The following is an 18289-nucleotide window of genomic DNA, read 5'->3' as shown; positions in this document are numbered from 1 at the left end:
ATGATGCCTGCAGAACCGAGTTGACGGACAAGGGCATGTGGCGCGCCGGCAGCTACATGATCCTGCCCGTGTTGCAAGCCCTCGCCGCGCTGCCGAGGGTTTCACCTGCCTCTGGACACCCGAGCCGCCTCCAGGGCCCCACGGAGGCATTTAAATGTCCCCACGCAGAGGACGTGCCTGCGTCCGGGGCTCTTTCCGGTGGTCTGTCTTACACCGGGGAGGGACTAGGGGAAGAAAAATGAGGACAAGAGTAGCAGCGAGGTTTCACGGTTTTTGTTATTTTCTTCCTTTTCCCCCACACATTTTGGAATGTCTTTGGAGGAGGCAGAGGCTGGTGGGCAAAGGCACTCGGGCGTCTGAGTGACACTCAGCGGCAATGAACGTGGTTACGGGGGCAGGAAACCGAGGCTTCCCACCTGCGGCCACTCCTGTCGCACTTAGTTTTAGCCCAGCCGCTCGCGGCCGTAGTGGCCGTGCTGGCCGCCACCCCGTCCACTCCGAGTGTCTGCCCGCAGCCCCGCGTGTGCGGACCTCACAGGTGTGCGAGGGCAGGTGCACGTGCCCGGCACGTCGGCGACGGTCACTTCGGCAGTGAGTGTGTCGCACGTCAGGAGGAGAGCGTGTGGGGGGATGGCCACATTTGTCCCTTTCTCTAGTGAGACGTCACGGCCGGTGAGTGTCGGTGACTTTGTTATGATAAGGCTAGTGACTGCGGTGCTACTCTTGAGAAATGACCCCTTGAGTCGGGTTTTGTAGGGCACGAAGAGCAGATTTCCGACCGTAAAACACTCCGGAGCTTCTCCTGAGACTCCCCTGAACCGCTTCGAGTTCAGCACGCGTTTGTGAACCACGCTCCCTCCCGGTGAGCACGACCAGGGTCAGCTGACGCTGTACACTAACTCGCTGTCCGTGTCTTCTTATGACAGCAGTGGCGGCGACATTTTAAATTTAAATTTTTGTGTTAAAACTGCCAAACTCTCGCTTTAAGTGTTTCCCTTGTGGTGTCAGCTCTCACCCACAGTTCAAAGGGTCGCTAACCGTGTGATGTGTCTGTCGCCGAGATTTACAGTCAGCCCTGCTGCTGCCGCCGCTGCCGTGGCGTCACGCTTCTAAAATAGCAGCGCATTCCGGAGCCGCCCCGGCCACGCTGCCGCCCGGGCTCGAGCATTCGCGGGGACCTGACGTCCTGGATTATTATTAATCGTGACTCAGGCCTGCGGTCACTGTCCCTTTAGTTTCCCCAGCCTCTACTAATTCCCTCTCCGTAAATGGAAAGGCTTTGGAGGGGAGACAAAGTCGGGGGGTGGGGGAAGAAAAGCAGAAGAAAACTTGAACATTTAAAGTCATTATGTTAAAGCATAAATGACTTGAAGTAACATTTTTGCCCCTCCCCCACCCAACGTTTTAAACGTTCTTGGAAATAGCGCTCTACTGACCCGCGGTTCGTAAGCGGGGAGGCACGGAGGTGTGCCTTGGCTCGGGCCCAGAGAACGCTGTCCTGACATGGTCTCCCGTGCGCGCAGTCCTGCCCGCGCCCCAGTAACCGAGACTGCCAGGCCCCCCCCTGTGGAGGCAGGGTCCCACCCCAGGCGGACGAGGAGACAGGTGTGCTCACCAGCACTCACCAACGTGGCTTTTCACACCAACACCCGGCCAGCGCGGGGGTGTGGCACAGCGGGGGTCCTGGCGGGAAGCCCCGGGGGCCTTCCCCAGTGGGAGTGGGGTCCCCGAGCCGGCCTCGCCCTGCAGCTCAGGGTGTGTCTGTCCTCCCCCCCCCCCCAGGGCTCCGGAGGAGCGAGAGCCTCTCGGAGAAGCAGGCGAAGGAGGCCAAGTCCCGATGCCGGAGCATCGCGCTGCTGCTCACGGCCCCGCCCAGCCCCCACGCCAGGGGCGTGCTGATGTTTAAGAAGCTGCGGCAGCGGGCCAGGAAGTTCACGCTCGTCAGCTACGGGACCGGGGAGCTCCGGCAGCGGCAGGAGGCGGCGGGGGACCCGGAGGAGGACGGGCACAGCGACAGCCCCTTCGAGGAGGCTCTGCTGGGCGCCAGCGAGTCGGACGGGGACGAGGACGAGGAGGAGCTGCCCGCGGACGGCGACAGCAGCGCCCACGTGCTGACGTTCGGCTGGGACCCCGCACCCGCGGGCGCGGAGGAGAGACCGACCCGCGAGGCCAGGATGGAGATGCTGCCGGACACCTCGGGCAAGGGGGCCCTCATGTTCGCCAAGAGGAGGGAGCGGATGGACCAGATCGCGGCCCAGAGGGAGGACGCGGCGGGGGCGCAGGCGGACGGCCCGAGCGCCGGGGCGTCCTACCGCCGCGCGGAGGAGGCCGCGGTGACCCGGCAGAGCTGCGTGAGCCGGAGCTACATCGAGGTGAGCCCCGGACCGGGCCCCGGCCACGCTGCGCCCCAGCACAACGGCCTCGGAGCGGCGCCCTACGCCGAGGAGGCCCGGAGGACGGCCCCCACGAACAGGACGGCCAGGCCCTTCCCGGGGGCCACGGCCGCCTTCCCCCCGCCCGGCGGCTGGACGAGCCCCACGGCCGACTTCCCCGCACCCCCGCCCTACTCGGCGGTCACGCCGCCCCCGGGGGCCCTGGCCCACCTGGCGGGCAGCCCCACGGCGGGCCCCGCGCAGCCCCCGCCCTGGCCGCAGCCCGCGCCCTGGGCCCCGGAGTGCATCATCGCCTCCCGCGACGAGAGGATCGCCGTGCCGGCCAAGAGGACCGGCATCCTGCAGGAGGCCAAGCGCAGGGGCGCCGCCAAGCCCATGTTCACCTTCAAGGAGCCCAAGGTCAGCCCGAACCCCGAGCTGCTGTCGCTGCTGCAGAACTCCGAGGGCAGGCGCGGCCCCGGGGGGGCCGGGGGCGACTCGGGCCCCGAGGAGGACTACCTCAGCCTGGGCGCGGAGGCCTGCAACTTCATGCAGGGCCCCTCGGCCAAACAGAAGACGCCCCCGCCGGTGGCGCCGAAGCCCGCAGCCAAGCCCTCCCCCCCCTCCCAGCCGGGGACGCCAGCGACTCCGGTGTCTCCCGTCTGGTCGCCAGGCCTGGCTCCCGCCCACCCTCCGGCCTTCCCGGCGGCCACCCAGCCGCAGGGCGCCGTTGCATCATCGGTCAAAACAGCCCCGCCGTCCTACCCTCCTGCCCGGCCCGCCAGTGCCCTCAGCCCGGCCGGTCCCTCCAGGGGACCCCCGGCCGCAGTGGCCAGCGTGAACTACACCGCCAGCACAGCCAAGCCAGCGGCCCCCGCGCCCGCGGCCGCCGCGGGGCCGCCCGGCGAGCTCCCCGGGATGCAGGGCAGAGGGGCCCAGCTCTTCGCCAAGAGGCAGTCCAGGATGGAGAAGTATGTGGTGGACTCAGACACCGTGCAGGCCCACGCCGCCCGCGCCCAGTCCCCGACCCCGTCCCTCCCGGCCGGCTGGAAGTACTCCTCCAACATCCGAGCCCCGCCGCCGGTGGGCTACAACCCCATCCACTCGCCCTCCTACCCGCCAGCCGCCGCCGCCAGGTCCCAGCCGCCGGCCCCGCAGGCCCCCAGGCCCGGCAGGAAGAAGGGCAAGAAGCCCCTCAACGCTCTGGATGTCATGAAGCACCAACCGTATCAGCTCAATGCGTCCCTGTTCACTTTCCAGCCTCCCGATGCCAAGGCTAGCCTCCCCCAGAGGTCACCCACCAAGGTCAACTCGGCGCCCGCCGTGAAGCAGGCGCCCCCGTCTCCGGCGGTGAGCGCCAGCTCGCCCGCCAACAGGAAGGCCGCGTCCATGTGCTCCCTGCCGGCCCGCAGCCCCCAGCCCGCCTTCTTCCCGGAGGCCGCCTCCCCGGTCAGCGCGTCCCCAGTGCCGGGGGGCGTCCCCAGCTCCCCAAAGCAAGAGCCAGCCTCCACGGCAGCGGCGTTTCTGGCGCCGAGGCCCAAGTTCTCGGCCAAGAAGAGCGGCGTGGTGGTGCAGGTGTGGAAGCCCTCCATCGCGGAGGGGTGACCGCGCGGCGGGAGCCGGGGTCCGCTTTGCTCGAAGCCAGTAGTCTGCAATGTCACTCGAGCCCCTGCAGCTGCCCAGCAAGTCCCCCGCTTCCTTAGTTTCAGAGGCCGCCCCCCAGCGTGGGTCCAAAGAGCGTGGCGTCCGTGCTCCGAACCCTAACGCAGCTGGGCTTCGACCACGCGTCTCCTCCTCGTGCACTTACACAATCCGGGGGCACCCAGATAGACGTGCGCCGCGGCACGGAGTGAGCGGGGACCTGGGGGTTCACGCGGCAGCCCGGAGACAGGCCGGGATCGGCGCCGCCGAACGCCCGGGCACAGCCCTCCCGCCCCAGGGCAGCTGTGCTTGGGGGACAGGTTCCAAGCCGCGAGCGTGCCGCACGCGGGGGCGGTTTCTGCTTTGAGGAGTGCGTCATTGCTAGTGCTCAGGGGTGGGAAGTCTGTCGAGGACGGGGTCGGCTGTGGCCGGTCAGCCCCGGGCTCCTGGGGGACGGCAGGTGCCCGGGGACTGTGCGCATGTCCGGGTTTAGCGGGGGAGGGGGGGTGAGAGAGGGGGTGCTGATTCTTAGTGAGCGGCTGGGGTGCATCCCGTCCCCGGCCAGGTGCCCCACATACGGGAGCTCAGTTCAGGAGACGTCGTCACAGCGAGCGGGGTAGGGCGGGGAGGCTGAGTGTCCTGAGACAGGGTCTCCATCACCCCCCCCACCCCCCCTCACTGTGACTTCGGGGCCTGAGGGAGCCCGTCTAGGTTCCCCGGGAGGTGCAGCTCTGCTCCCTGGGCTGAGGGGGGCGGCAGAGTGCGGGGCAGGGGAGGAAGGTGGGAAGGTCGTGGGTGAGCTGTGGGTACAGGTGCACCGGCGAGACCAGACGGTCAGGCGAGGGCAGGGTTCCGGACCCGGGCTGAGGGTGAAGCCGGAGGAACGCCGCGTGGAGGGTGAGGGCGCACCGGGGCTGGCCTCCCGCCCACGGGCCTCACTGCCGTCACTCCCCTGCGTGTCTGCTCCTGGACAGCCGCCTCGCCCAGCGCTCCTTGCGGCTCCCACTGCACCTCACCGCCTCACCGCCTCACCGCTCGCCTCCGCCGGCCGGGAGGACCCAGGCAAGGTTGCCCCGTGGGTTTGGAGCCCCGAGCAGCACCTGCCACCCCGCCGGCTGCGGAGCTGGCCGTGTCACTGACAGGGACCCGGAGGCCTTGCCCGTGTCTGTGTTAAGTCCGGGGCCCGGGCCGGCCGGCCGCGGACTACACCCGCCGTGAGGTCGTGCGGAGAACCGCGAGGCGCTGCGGGCCGCTCCGGGGAGACGCCCCTCCCCGTCCTCGGGGGTGCCTGCCCCCCCCTCCCCCTCCTCTGTCTCTGCTCTGTCAGTCGGCTGCGTTTTCCACTCTCCTATTAAATAGTACTTTCTTCTCTCCCTGTGCATTTCATTTAAAACACCTTCTGTCTGTGAGCTGTCCTGGCCCCTGCCTCTCTCACTTGCTCCCCGAGCGCCCGCCCGCACGTCCTGCCTGTGAGCACGCAGGTCTCTCGGGCGCAGAGAGCAGGAGTGCGCCGGCTGCACAGCTGCGGGGCTGGCTCCCCTGGGGCCTTCTCCCAGGGAAGTTTCCCGCCGCCTGTGGCGGCCGTGTGCCTAGAGGCCGCCCCTTCCAGGGCGCAGCCGCCTCCCGTGGGTCTTTTTGGGAAGTCAGTGAGCAGGGGAGTGCAGGGTGCAGGGGGAGTGTCTGCCCGCCCCGTGGCCCTCTGGCCTCTGTCCCCTGGGCCCCGCCGAGGGGGCTGTTGAGTGCTCCGCGTTCCACATTCTCTCCCGAGGGAGCGGCCGGGAAGGGCCTCCGGAGGTCAGGCATGCGGGGCGGCGTTCCCCGCCCCTTGCGCTCCCCACAGAGCATCTGAAGAATGGCAGGAATCGGAGGAAGGATCACACCACGGAGCACAAGGCAGCAGCCTGAGATCATCGGTCCAAAGTAGCCCGGGGTGGTGACGCCCCGGGAGTGTCCCCAGCTGTCTGGTGGCCTGCGTGCGGTTGGCAGGCGGGACACGTGTTTGCGGCCCACTTCCTGTCGGGCAGGTGGTGGTCTCAGCAGAGCCACGTTTGGGGTTCGCGACTAAGGACACGGCAACCGTGGCGGGATGCCATGGGCTCCCCGGAGGTGTCCGAGACCGCCGGGCAGCGCGGCCCCGGCTCAGCTGGGTCTGGGGGGCGCGGGTCTCATCCCCAATCACACAGCCCCAGGTTGCGGACGGGGCGTAACCTGGTCCTGAGGGGCGGGCGGTGGTGGGGAGGGGGCCGAGCCCGCACCCTGGAGAGAGACATTCCTTCACCTTTTCTCCCCGGCCAGGGCCCCTGGGAGCTCACCTGCAGAGTGAGCTGCTTGCACCCCCTTTCAAGGGGGCGGTGACGTCAGTGTGGCAGGTTGGGGCTGGAGGGGGCTGGGGAGTGCAGCCCCCTCCCCCGGGGCACCCTCTGCAGCCTGGGTGTGGTCAGCTTTGCTGCGGGGGCGGGGCGGGGTGGGGTGGGCCGTGCGGGCTGGTCGCGGGGCTCGAGGGGGCAGTCCTGGCTGAGTGTTCAGCACCTCGCCTCCTCCCACGGGCTGTGAGCGGGAGGTCTGGGCAGCGCACCTGGGAGGTCAGGGCTTCGTCGTCGACACCGCAGCCGCGCGCGCAGGTGCAGAGTGCGCCAGGTGTGCGGGTGGACCGCGGGCCCTTCGCCGGCCCGGACTCCCTCCTGTCGGCCACGGCGAGCCGCACCGCGCTGTCCTGGGCTTGGGGGAGGACGGACCGGGTCCCCGCGACCTGAGCCCGGGGACCTGAGCGCTGCCCCTGCGGCCGCGGGACGCCCGTCCTGTCGGCTCCGCCGCAGTGGCAGACGCATCTCCTCGGAGAGGGGAACACGCAGCGCTCTGCACGCCGACCGCTCGCCGCTGGCGGGACCCGCGCGTGTTCAGGGAAAGGCTGCACCCACCACACGCCCCTGGGCCGTGTTCCGGGGGGGTGTCGGGGTCTGCGCCCTGAGACACGTCTGCGCGATCCTCAGTGCCGCGCGGGCCGCGCCACACCCTCCCGGGCAGCGGCTCGTGGCCCTGACCGCAGGAGAGCCGCCCTAGCGGCAGCCGGGGCTCCGGGACCGCCCGCGGGGCGCGGACCCCCTCCCGGAAGTGGGTGGGCTCTGGGCACGGCGGCCCCTCCCCCGGCCTGAGATCTGGCCCTGGAGCCAATCACGTCTGAGATGTCAGAACCCGGGGGTCTGCACTGAGCTGGGGAGGCCGCCACGCCCCGGGGCTGGGGGGCACCTGTCCTGTCTCGGTCCTCAGTCCTTGGTCAGAGGTCCTTGGAGGTCGCTTCTCTGTGACAGGCGCCTGAACCCCCGACTCGGGCACGTTCACGGGGCAACCGGTGAGCACACGGGACACGCGGCCCCCACCCGAGCGTCCTCTCCCCGACCGAAGGCTCCGCCCCCGGAACCTGCCGGCTGCCCTGCGGACACCCAGGGACTGCCCTGCCGCCGCGGGCCGGCGGGGAGGGGCCGGTGCTTGTCGCCGAGAAGCTGCGCGTGTTTTCGGCAGAGCCTGGCGGACGCTCAGGGGCTTCCCGGGGGCCCCGCACTGTGCACCCGCCCCCTCTCGCCATCGGAGTCGTGGGGTTTGTTTGAAACGTTGTTGAAAGTTCATGAGAAAACTATGTGAACTCTCAGGCCCACACTGTGTTCCCAGAAACCCTGACCCGGGCTGCTCCCCTGTCCCCTCATCCCGGGACCCTGGGGGACACGGGCTCACGTGACGCCGCAGTGACACTGGGGAAGCCAGCACCGGGCACGCCGGGAAAGCCGGCGCAGAGCTGCGTTGTCTGGCGCCCCACCAGCGTGGGCCGGGGGCCAGCGGGCCGGCCGGTCGGCCCCCACAGGCCCCGACCGCCAGGCGGAAGGGCCGAGAGGCCGGGCCTGTCCCCCCTTGTGAAATTTTCAGAGAATGAGTGCTTCCGTGGTGCGTGTGCTTGCACTCCGACGTACCCCTGGGCACGTGGGCGTGGCAGAACTCACACTCAGAGGCACCGCGTGCAGAGAAATGAGCTTAAAACGCCGACGCCGCGTCCTGTCCGAGACGCTTCTCGGACTCCTGACGCAGAGGCTCGCTCGCTGACGATCTCCGGCACAAAGGCGGGGGGGGGGGGCGGCCTTCCTCGGGCCCCCAGTGTAAACAAGCCAGTCTGCGGAAGGGCTTTCTCAGGTTTGCGCCCTTCGGGTCTGAGTGTTTCCCTCATTCCCGGCGTGCCCACGTGAGTGCTGTGTGCTCTAACCTGGCGGTCGGGGCCCCTAGCAAATAGCCCGGAGGGCCGGCCCCCAGCCTGCCTGCCTGCCTCCCCGCCCCCCCCAGAGTGATGACCTGCAGGTGGGCCGCAGAGATGCCCGCTCGCACAGCGCCCCCTGCCTGAGCCCGTGGTGACCGCCCAGGGTTAGTTCCCTGGGAAAAAGAGAAAACAAAAAAACCCAATGGCTTGCAATTGCTTCCGAGCCGAAAAGACGTGCACAGCCTAGGAAAACGCTGAGCAAGTAAAGAGCAAAGAGCAAGTGTCGTGTTTGCTTTCTTCCTTCGGGGGGCCTGGTGGAAGTCTGGGCGTCTGTGGCGTCTTTGTTGGGTGGAACCGTGTGTCCCCAAGGCCCCCGGAGACCCCGAGTCCAGCGCTGAGGATGTGGGGCGGGAGCGGGGCGCCGAGTCTGTGCCGCGTGCCAGGTGCAGCGGTAACGGCCGTGCACAGGCCGTGACGCCGGCTGACGCTGGCCGAACACAGGCGGGGCCGGGGACCGTGCCTCGCGCCCTGCAGAGACTCTCTCCTTCACCCGCCACGCAGGTGCGCGCCGCAGCGGCTCCTCCGCGCTGGGTCCACTGTGGAGGGGGCCCCGGGGCGAGCCCAGTGGGTGGGCCTCTGTCCCCTCACAGGTCACGGGTGCAGCTTGTGACGAGGACGGACACCCACCCCCAGTGACCTGCACACGCCCAGCACACGGCCCTGCTAACCGCAGCCGCCACGCTGCCCGTCACGTCCCCGGGGCTCACTGACCTCGTAACTGGACGTTGCCCGTGGCCCCTGCAGCCACCTCTGCCCCTGACCCGCCAGCTCCAGCCGCCAGCATCGACGGTCGGTCTCTGTCCACTGGGCGTCCTGGCGGGGCAGGGGCCACGCCCCCGTCTGTAGGCCACAGGTGGCACAGAGAGGTGACAGCTGGCCCAGGATCGCGCAGAGTCCAGCAGGGGACCAGCAGAGTCCAGCAGAGTCCAGCAGCACGTCCAGACCGTTGCCTTGAGGGCACCCCCCCCTCCAGCCTCACCCTGGATGGGAAGCCGATTGTCCCCAGGCTGTAGACAAGGCTCCTCCTCTGACGGTCACTGGGCGCATCAGCAGGGGCTGGGTGGGGCCTAGACATGGGGCACCCCGTCTCTGCGCAGCACCCACGCTGGGTCTCCCCGGCCCCACTGGGCCTGGTTCCCCGAGACCTCCCCGTGTGCCCCCAGGTCTTCACGAGTCCGCTCCTGCATGCTCTCTCGACGGCTTTGGCCGTGCTGAGTGGCACCGGGAGGGACCCCTGCTGTCACACGACCTCTCACAAAGGCTGACACATCTGCTTCATCAGAAAGAGGGGCCGGACAGTGACTTGGGGTGCATTTCCCTGCCCCCCCCAGCCCCAGTTCTATGGCAGAGCAAACAGGTGGCGCTTGGTGGGCTGGGCATGCGGAGAAATGCCACCTGCAAAAGCAAAGCCAAATGCGGTCCCGAGGGGAAGGAAGGCACCCCCACCCCCACGCCACGCCTTCCTGAGGGAGTGTAACTCGGGGAACCGGCCGCGGCTCCGTTGCTGCCGAGCGGGTGACCACCGGGAAATTCCAAGTAGAATGAACAGTGGGAGCCACGGGGCCCCAAACCCCACCCTGGGTGGCCATGGTCCCTGGGGGGCTCCGCGGTGTCCCCGGCTGAGCCAGGGCCCTTCCGGCCCAGGGTCCTCGGGGGACGAGGTCTCCATGGGGACATCTTCACAGCTGCCGCCCTACCCAGTCTCTCGTCCCCGCCTGTGTCCTGGTGCCGTTGGGACCACGTCTCCCGAGGGGCCAGCGTGACGGGCTCTGCGCCTGGGCTCTGAACGTTCGGCCTGTCCTTTCACGGGGGAAGACGGGAGCGGCCGCGCTGCAGGGTCTGAGCGCACCGCTGCCCTCGCTCACTCACCGTCAGACCCGCCGGCGGGGGCGGGGGGGGTCGCCACGCGGGTCACTGCATGTCCTCAATGGCAGCGGCTTTCTCGGCCGCCACAGCGTGACCCGAGCAGCGCGTGGGGACCGCTGCCGCCCACTGGACAGGTGAGGAGGAAACGGAGGTGAAGACAAGTTCAGGGGTTTGTCTGGAGTCGGGCTCCTGGGGGATGCCCTCCGGGCACTGGCCGCGTGACCCCTCAGCCCAGGGGTGCGAAGGTCACGGGGAGAGGGCCTGCCTCGGCCCGAGGCCACGCGCTGCGCCTGCGTCAGAAACGGTGGCTGAGACTCCGACCTCCAAGTGGGTCACGGTGCCAGGACTTCCTGGCGCCGGGTGGTCCCGAGTGAGACCCGCTTCCAACCAGGCCGCAGCGGCCGGGGTGCTGCAGTCCCCATCTCTGGCAGCCTCTCTGCTTGGAGCTGGGTCCGGGGCGGGGGGCGCCTGGCTGGTCGCCGCGTACCGGACACGGGGACGCACCTGGCCCCGGGGGTGCCTTGGCCCCGCGCCAGCCCACCTGCACCGCATCGCTAGGGCTGCGTGAGGTCACGCCAGGTGAGGAGGAGAAAGAAGGTCCTCACGTTCAGTAATGATGACGCCAACAGTGTTCCCCCGGATTCTTAAATGTGGACAGGAAGCCATGATTGCATTCCGGGGAAGCAAACGTTAACCCTCTCTTAGAGGAAATTCCCACGTGACGAGGTGACACCGTGCAGGCAGGCGGCACGGGGCGCTGAGGGGCGTGTTTGTGCGGGGGCGTGTGGACGGGCCAGACGGCCTGGGCCGAGGGACGCCCACCTCTCTGTGCGCCAGGCCCCTGGGCTGGGGAGCGGGGACGGGCCGGGCGTGCTCAGCAGTCCTGGGGATGCAGCGAGCTCCCGGGCGTCCTGCTCCAGGGGCGCCTGGGGCACAGAGGGCCTTCTTTCCGCCGCACGGGCGGTGGGTGCTGCCGCGAGGGCTCTCAGCCGCCGCCACCGCTGTCCCAAATACTCCCCAGAAAGACTTGGACACACAGACAGGCTCTGCGTCCCCTGAGCCGGAGCCCCGTTGGGGGGGGGGGCAGCAACTCAGAGAACGAGGGGCGTCTGTGGCAGCCCGGTGCTGGCGTGAGGGGTCCGCGCCCCGAGACCCCTGCCCCTGCCCTCCAGCCCGGTCGTCACCCAGGCTCTCACCCAGGCATTCCTCTCTGCCCTGCCCTCACCTGTTGTCCCAGGCCTGCAGGGACACGAGTGGTGTGCGAACATGAGCCCCGGGTTTCAAAACCCTGGTGCGGTATTTTTTTAAAAAAGAGACTAAGGTCGGCTGTGTGAACTCTGAACTGGAGCCAGCGAGCCACCCTTGGCGACGGATGGGAAGGGAGCTCTTCCAGAAGCGCCTGTTGAGAAACCAGGTATTTTCTCAGAGCGGGCCGGGAGCTTCCCGGGGCCTCGCCCGCCCACCCGCAGGAAGTAGGGCCGGCCACAGGGCGTCCTCAGGCCCCAGCGGGCAGCTGTTCCCGTCCCTCTTCCCACCGCCCCGCCCGGACAGAGGGTCAGCACCGGCCTCCCCAGAGCCACGGGTCCCCTGCCCCGGGACCAGGATCGGTTTCCGAGGCAGAGACTGAGCCACCGGGGTCTGCCCGGAGCAACCCCAGCCCCAGGCCAGCCAGGCGGAGAAGCAGCCCCCGCAGCAGAGAGGCCCACGGAGGAAGGGAGGGAGGGACCCGACATTCCAGCCGCCTGTCCATCCCGGGGAATTTTTGTGGGTTCTCTGGAACTTCTAGAATCCTTCTGAGTCAGGATCAGAAGCGGGGGCTGGCCCGGAAGAGGGAAAGTCAAAACAAGCTGAGATTCTGGCAAACTTATCTGACTCTAAGATCGCTTTTATTTCCAATACAATTAAGTTGATTTAGTTCAGTGTTCCTTGCCTGGCATGTAATTACATTTTTTTTCTTTAGAAGTGAAGAAATGGGGTCCCTTCCTTGCATGGCATCCCCCTTAGTTCTCTTTCCTCCCAGCGTACCTCAGATGGATTTTTAAAATTTTTTAAAAAATATTTTATTTATTTTTTTTAGAGAGGGAAGGGAGGGAGAAAAAGAGAGAGAGAGAGAGAGAGAGAGAGAGAGAGAGAGAGATTAATGTGCGGTTGCTGGGGGCCGTGGCCTGCAACCCAGGCATGTGCCCTGACTGGGAATCGAACCTGCGATGCTTTGGTTCGCAGCCCGCGCTCAATCCACTGAGCTACGCCAGTCAGGGCCCAGATTTTTTTTTTTTAATGTCACAAAACTGCCTTCTAAAGCTACAAATCAGGAAACAGGTGGATTACTAATACAAATTGCTAATTCAAAGTGTCATGCGGGTCCTTCCACAGTGAGGGCTGGTCCTCGGTCACAGAGAGCGGGTCCCGGTCGGGCCCCGTTAGGGCAGAGCCGGCGGTTTGCACAGACCCCAGCGGGGACTACGTGCAGTTCGACTTCCACGCCGGGGTGCACTCGCCCGCATGGTGTCGCAGCCCGCTTCGGGTGGCGTCCCCGCCGCAAGAGCCAAGTGCGGGGCGACCCGCAGAACCTTCGCCGCCGCTTGGCCTTTGCACTCCGGCCCGGGGGCTCCCTGGGCCGCCGGCTCCCCTCCGCACAGACCCGGGCCTGCGCGCGCGCGCCCGCCGCCTGTTCCCGGTGGGGTGGGGGTGTCCTGCGGCCCCGCCGCCGGGAACCTGCATCTAGCCAGTCCGGGCGGAGCCCGGACTCGTTCCCGTCACTCTGACCCCGGCGGTTCTGCTGCTGATGGGCGGTGCACCACGGTTTGAAAAAGGCGTTCCCGGCACGCAGATCGCCGAAGGCAGCTTCCTTCTCTGGGGAAGCCGGTAGCGCCTCCCAGATCGCAGCGTCGGCCCCCCGCCCGCCGGGGCCGGACCGGACCGGACCGGACTGGATTGGGACCGGGCTGGGGGACCGGCGCCGCGTTCAGGGTCTCGGCGCGGAGGGCGCGGAGGGCGCGGAGGGCGCGGAGGGCGCGGAGGGCGCGGAGGGCGCGGAGGGCGCGGAGGGCGCGGGGACGCGGCTCGCAGCGGCCAGCAGGGGGCAGCCCGCGCCGCCGGCTCCGGGGACTTCCGCGGCCCGCGGCCCGATGACTCAGGATTCCAGTGGGACGTGCTTTCTCATTCGTTCTCACTTGTTTCTCGAACGGAAGAAAGGAGAGCGGAGGCCTTCCGAAGTGACTGCGCCCCCGCTTCCCGCCCCGGGGAGGGTTAGGGACCCTGTCTGGGACGCAGCCCCACGTTCCGCCGTGCGGGGGAGGGGCGCTGCGCCCAGTCCCTGAGCTCCGGGGCGGGTCGGTCTCCCGGGCCAGAGCGCAGCGGGCCTGTTATCTCCCATCGAAAATGTCCTTCCTCGTAACCGACCGTATCAACCTCTGGCACCAATCACAACATTCTTATTCGGGGATCTAGGCCAAAGGAGAAGGTTGAAACCCTTTGAATGCTCATTAGCCTTTAAAAAAGGAAACAAGCAGGTTGGTAAAAGTTGCAGAGCTGGAAAGGAGCTGTGGAGCACAGGGCGGGAGCCCTGAGCTTCTGCCCCCCTGCGAGGGCAGTAGGGTGCCCGGGGGACAGTGGGGGCGGGGGTGCAGCAGGGCCCCGGGGCACGGGGGGGTGTGGGGCCCCAGGGCAGGGGGGACCCGGCCAGAGGGCTGTTTTCAGACCGCCCACCCACTCACGATTATTTCCCAAACAGAGGGGTGGCTCTGCACCTGCAGACTCAGGGTCGCACCCTTCCGGGTGGGAGGTGACAGGACGGCCAGGGGACCGGGAGCGGGATGCCTGCCCATGAGACAGTGAAGGTCTCCGCTGGGGGAAAAGATGACAGAACTAGTGAGTGGGATTACAAGCCTGTGAATTCCGGTTCAACTTAAGAAAACCTCTTGTGGGAAAGAGAGGGAAGGACGTGCCGTGGACCCTGGGCACAAAGAGTGTGCCACGGGCTTTCCTGCGTGTGCTGAGTTACATTCTCACGGCAGCACCAATGCATAAGGAGGCGGCAGCTCGGGGAGGTTACGGAAACTGCCCGAGTCACCCAGCTGGGACGGCGGCAGACGCAGCAGGGCACCCGGGCCCACCTGGTCCGATACCCGTGTCTCCCCCACTGCCACGGGGGCAGACCGTGTTGTGTCGGTCTGAGGCGTGCAGCACGGTGGATGCACATTCACGCAGGCTGCGATCGGGGCCGAGGGTGTCCACGCGAAGCCCTGAGTCCTGTGGTGAGGACAGGTCTCCTCCCCGGGTCCCTGGGAGAGCTCACCCCCACGAGGGTCGTAGCCTCCGTCGATGTTCTGCTCTCGCTCACCCCCCCGCCCCCAGCAGCGGTCCTTCCTCTGTCTGTTCCCCAGCAAGGGTCATTCAAACCCCACTTACCTCAAGGTGCTCCTGGGCCTCTAAAATGAAGTGACATACGTGAATTTTCTGTACACCCCCCCCAACAAGAAAGATGTCATTAATATAAAAATTTACCAGTTGGACCAGAAATGTGAGGCAATTAAGCACAATTTTTCCTGCTCTGTGCTCAAGAAAACAAGTTTGCGGTGAGTTCCCGGATAACAAGTTACGTTTTCTATTCTTAATTTTAAATATCACTCTGGGGCCAAGTTTTTGACAAAGGAAACATTTGGCAATAAGTCCTACACATTTCCCAAGAACGGTAGGTTCAAGATTTTCCCCAGGGCCCAAGATACGAATCGAAGGATCTGTTTAATTCGCTTAGCAACGTCAGGGACAGAGAACAACCACGAAGATCGAATCGGCCCTGTTCCTGGGGCGGCGTCTCCTCTCTCCCTCGGGCAACAGTGGCATCGGGCGCTGTGTGTTTGCGCCACTAAAACCAGAGCGGGCCCTTCACCCCGGTGCTCGCCAAAGCGCAGCCAGACGCAAACAGGAGGAAGGGAGGGTTTATCAGTGGAGGGAATGGCGCCACGCCCAGAGTCCCAGGTGAGCTGATGCTCTGGAAGACCCGGCTCCCGGTGGCTGCCGGGGAGGGTGGTGGACCCTGGCAGCTGAAGGAGTGGGGGTCGTGGGCTCTCCTGATTGGTTGGGGCAGGGGGAGGGGTCCTGCTGGCAGCCTGTGCCATAGGGATGCTCCGCCCGAGGGTGTGGTCCCCAGGGTCGTCCGCTTTCCTGGGCCTGGGGCCGAAGCACCGCCCAGGGCACACGTCATCTTCAGTGTGACAGGAAACTCTGTTTCTGTGGTCAGCAGACCCTAGGCTGTGTTCTTAGTGACAGTTGGATGCTGCCCAGAATCCGACGTCCTGAGGACTTCGTGGTGGAGGAGGGGGGTGGAGGGTCACAGGGGAGACGGGGTGGCCGCACAGAAGTGGGGTTTCTGCGCAGTGACCGTGGTGGGCGTGTCTGTCATTGTGGCTCACCCCCCTTGGTTCGGCAGCTTTGTGACAGCATTAGGAGTTGTGCCAGGGGCTCGCTCCGAAACGCCAGCGGGGAACCCGGAGAGTGGCAGTGTGGAGGGACCAGGTCGCGGCTGTCGGGCGGCACACAGGCATCCCGTAAGCACCCTTCTTGCTCCTCAAGTCTTAGCTGGCCGAGTCTCCCCGGAGGAAGCCGGAGCGTCCCCTCGGGGGGCGTGGGTGGGCTCCGGGTGGGGAGGTGAGGCCCGCTCCCGTGGGGAACGCCAGGACCGGTAGAGGGTTTTTGTGCGGGCGCGTCTGAGCCCGGCTGGCAGCACGTGCCGGGAGCGTGTGCGAGAGTAACAGGCGTGCGTTTCCTCTTCCGCCCTTGGCCTTGAGGAGGAGAGCAGGAGGACTACGCGGAGGGGGAGAAAGCAAGGCAGGAATGGGTTGCAGGACGGTCAAGAAGATCAGGCGCCTTCTTGGGGGTTCCTACCCTGAGCAGGGGGTGGGGCACTCCTGGCATTTCGCAGGAGTGTGCCTCCACGCACAGGATCAGGGGACAGGGTCGGCTTAAAACCTTTCGAGGAAGGAGGTCCAGGCCGTGGGCGCGACTGCCCACCCTGACCTGCCCAGTCAGGGATTCATGATTTATTTCCGCATTGCCCCTCTCATCCACAGATAGCAGGCACACGCTCTATGAAAGTCCTCTCTCCCACCCCCCTTTCTTCTAGGGAGATGTGTGCTCCCCGGGGGACTTTTCTTTCTGTGAATGGGGGGGGGAGGGAGGGGGAGGGAGGCTGCCCGGGTTGTTCTGGGGCAGAGATTTGGGATGTCGTGGGCGGCTGGCGCTGCAGTCATGCAGTTAAAGGTATTTCGAGTGGCTTAATGATGTATGATAATTCTAACTCTGATAAGGTCCATAGCATGAATATTAACTTTATGCTAATAATGATGATGCTTTTTGAAGTGCTCCTATGTGCCAGCCACTGAGATTTCTCTCTACACAACTCTCCCACAGGGAAAAACATCCATTGATTTCACACAGGATCAGCATCCCATGTTCATTGTGAAAACTGCTTTTTTCTCTGTAGAAATGGATGGACTTTGACCTTCTGACCTCCATGGTTTATCAGTCGGTCCCGTGTTGGGGAGCTAAGCAGCCGTGTCTGGGTAACTCTTTCAGGGAGAGGAAATGTCTCAGAAAGTATTTTGAAATGTGTTCAAAAGCGCTTGTTTTAATGTTCAACCCGATCGAAGGACGCTTTTATGAAAAAACACCGAAATGAGGCTTTTCCCCAGGAAGGACGGAAGACCGTCGGGGCCGCCCCGGCGGCTCCGTGAGAACTCGTGGGTCGCAGCCGGGGTCCGCCGCGGCCTGCGGGCTTCATGCTCCCTCCGGGACGGAGGGGGTCCAGGGGGAGCGGCCGTTGTGACCTCTTCGCCCAAGTACATCGCCCGAGGAAAGTCCGTGGCCTTGGCTTTGACCCTCCCACTTCCCTGAACAGACGCCTCCTCGCTGTGGGACCCGGGGGCGGAGGACCTGATTCCCGTGCCTCGGTTTCCTCGTTTGCCAGATTGGGGGGGACCGTAGGGTCCTCGGAAGGGTTAGCAGGGACTGGGGGCGGTGTGCAGTGGACATGCCGTGCGTTTTCTCGCTCTCCCCGCTTCCGAGACGACGGAGACCGCCGAGGTCCGCGTGCCGAGTGCCCGTCACCTCCGTCCTCCTGGCCGTTGGGGAACGTGGCGGTTCTTGTTCGGTTGTAGCAGAGGGTTCCAGGACACACAGAAGGCTGTGCTCTGGCCGGTGCGGGGCCGGCAGGCGGGGGAGACCAGTGCCGTGCTGCTGGCCAGCGGCCTCCGGTGCTGGCGGAGGCACCGCCGCGTCTGCGGTGTGGGTGCCCCCGCCGCCTCAGAGGCAAGGCCCCTCCTATTTTTATCCCGCCGGCGGCCTGCCCGCACACACTGGGCTCTTGAACAGAAGGTCCTGCCAGGGCCACCCCACCCCCGGCGGCCCTGGAGAAACTGCTCCCACCACCAGGAGTCAGAGGGCAGCGGGAGACGAAGAGGAACAATCCACCTGGCGGCACCCCCCCGCACCACCCCCGGCGCGTGAGGCCCCTTTCTCACGCTGGCTTGAGCGGGGGCTCGCGTGCTCACGAGTCGATTCCCTCGATGAAAACGCAGCCGCGCTGGGAACTGCCCCCAGGCCCGGCCCTGTCCTCCTAGGGCCCCGACATCGGACACGCGGACACGAAAACCGAGAGACACCCGTGATGCCCAGGTCCCGCCGGTCACCTCTGGCTCTGGGCCTATCACCTGGCTGCCCTCGGCCGGCCGGGTGGGGAACCGCTTGGGCTTGGGGACGGAGACCGACGGAAGGAAGGGCACCCAAGGCCGAGACGAGGACACGTGTGGGAGAAATGCACTGTTAACACGCGGGCTTGGGCGCCTGCAAGCGGGGTGGCCTGGGACACTGTGGGCGAGAACAACCATGCCCCAAGAGGCCTGTTTGTTCGCTCTGTGGAGCACACCCAGCCGCTCTGAGACCCCCGGGGGTCCGTCTCCCTTGGAGAAGGCTGGGGGCGGGGGCGGGCACCGTGGCCGCAGGAAGCAGGGGGCCCGTCTGGGCCTGGGCGGTGCTCAGTTCTGCTCCGCGATGGTTGCCTCCCCCAGAGCTGCACCGCCGCAGGAAAATTGTATTCCCTACGAAACACGTT

The 18289-nt window shown here is 66.3% G+C and overlaps 1 protein-coding gene across 1 annotated transcript in view; it reads left to right on the top strand.

Annotated features, from left to right (window-relative positions):
• The window catches only part of SYNPO2 (synaptopodin 2), a 74199-nt gene that overhangs the window by 53503 nt on the left and 2407 nt on the right, over positions 1-18289 (top strand). Inside the window, exon 4 of the mRNA XM_045830850.1 lies at positions 1783-3947. Within this exon, the coding sequence (XP_045686806.1) occupies positions 1783-3947 (2165 nt within the window). The remainder of the gene's footprint in view (positions 1-1782; positions 3948-18289) is intronic.

This window comes from Phyllostomus hastatus, unplaced genomic scaffold, assembly GCF_019186645.2.
Source record: "Phyllostomus hastatus isolate PE091 unplaced genomic scaffold, TTU_PhHast_1.1 phas_contig_159, whole genome shotgun sequence".
Lineage (NCBI taxonomy): Eukaryota > Metazoa > Chordata > Mammalia > Chiroptera > Phyllostomidae > Phyllostomus > Phyllostomus hastatus.
The sequence above is the reverse complement of the archived record's forward strand: the minus strand, read 5'-3'. Positions and strand labels throughout refer to the sequence as shown.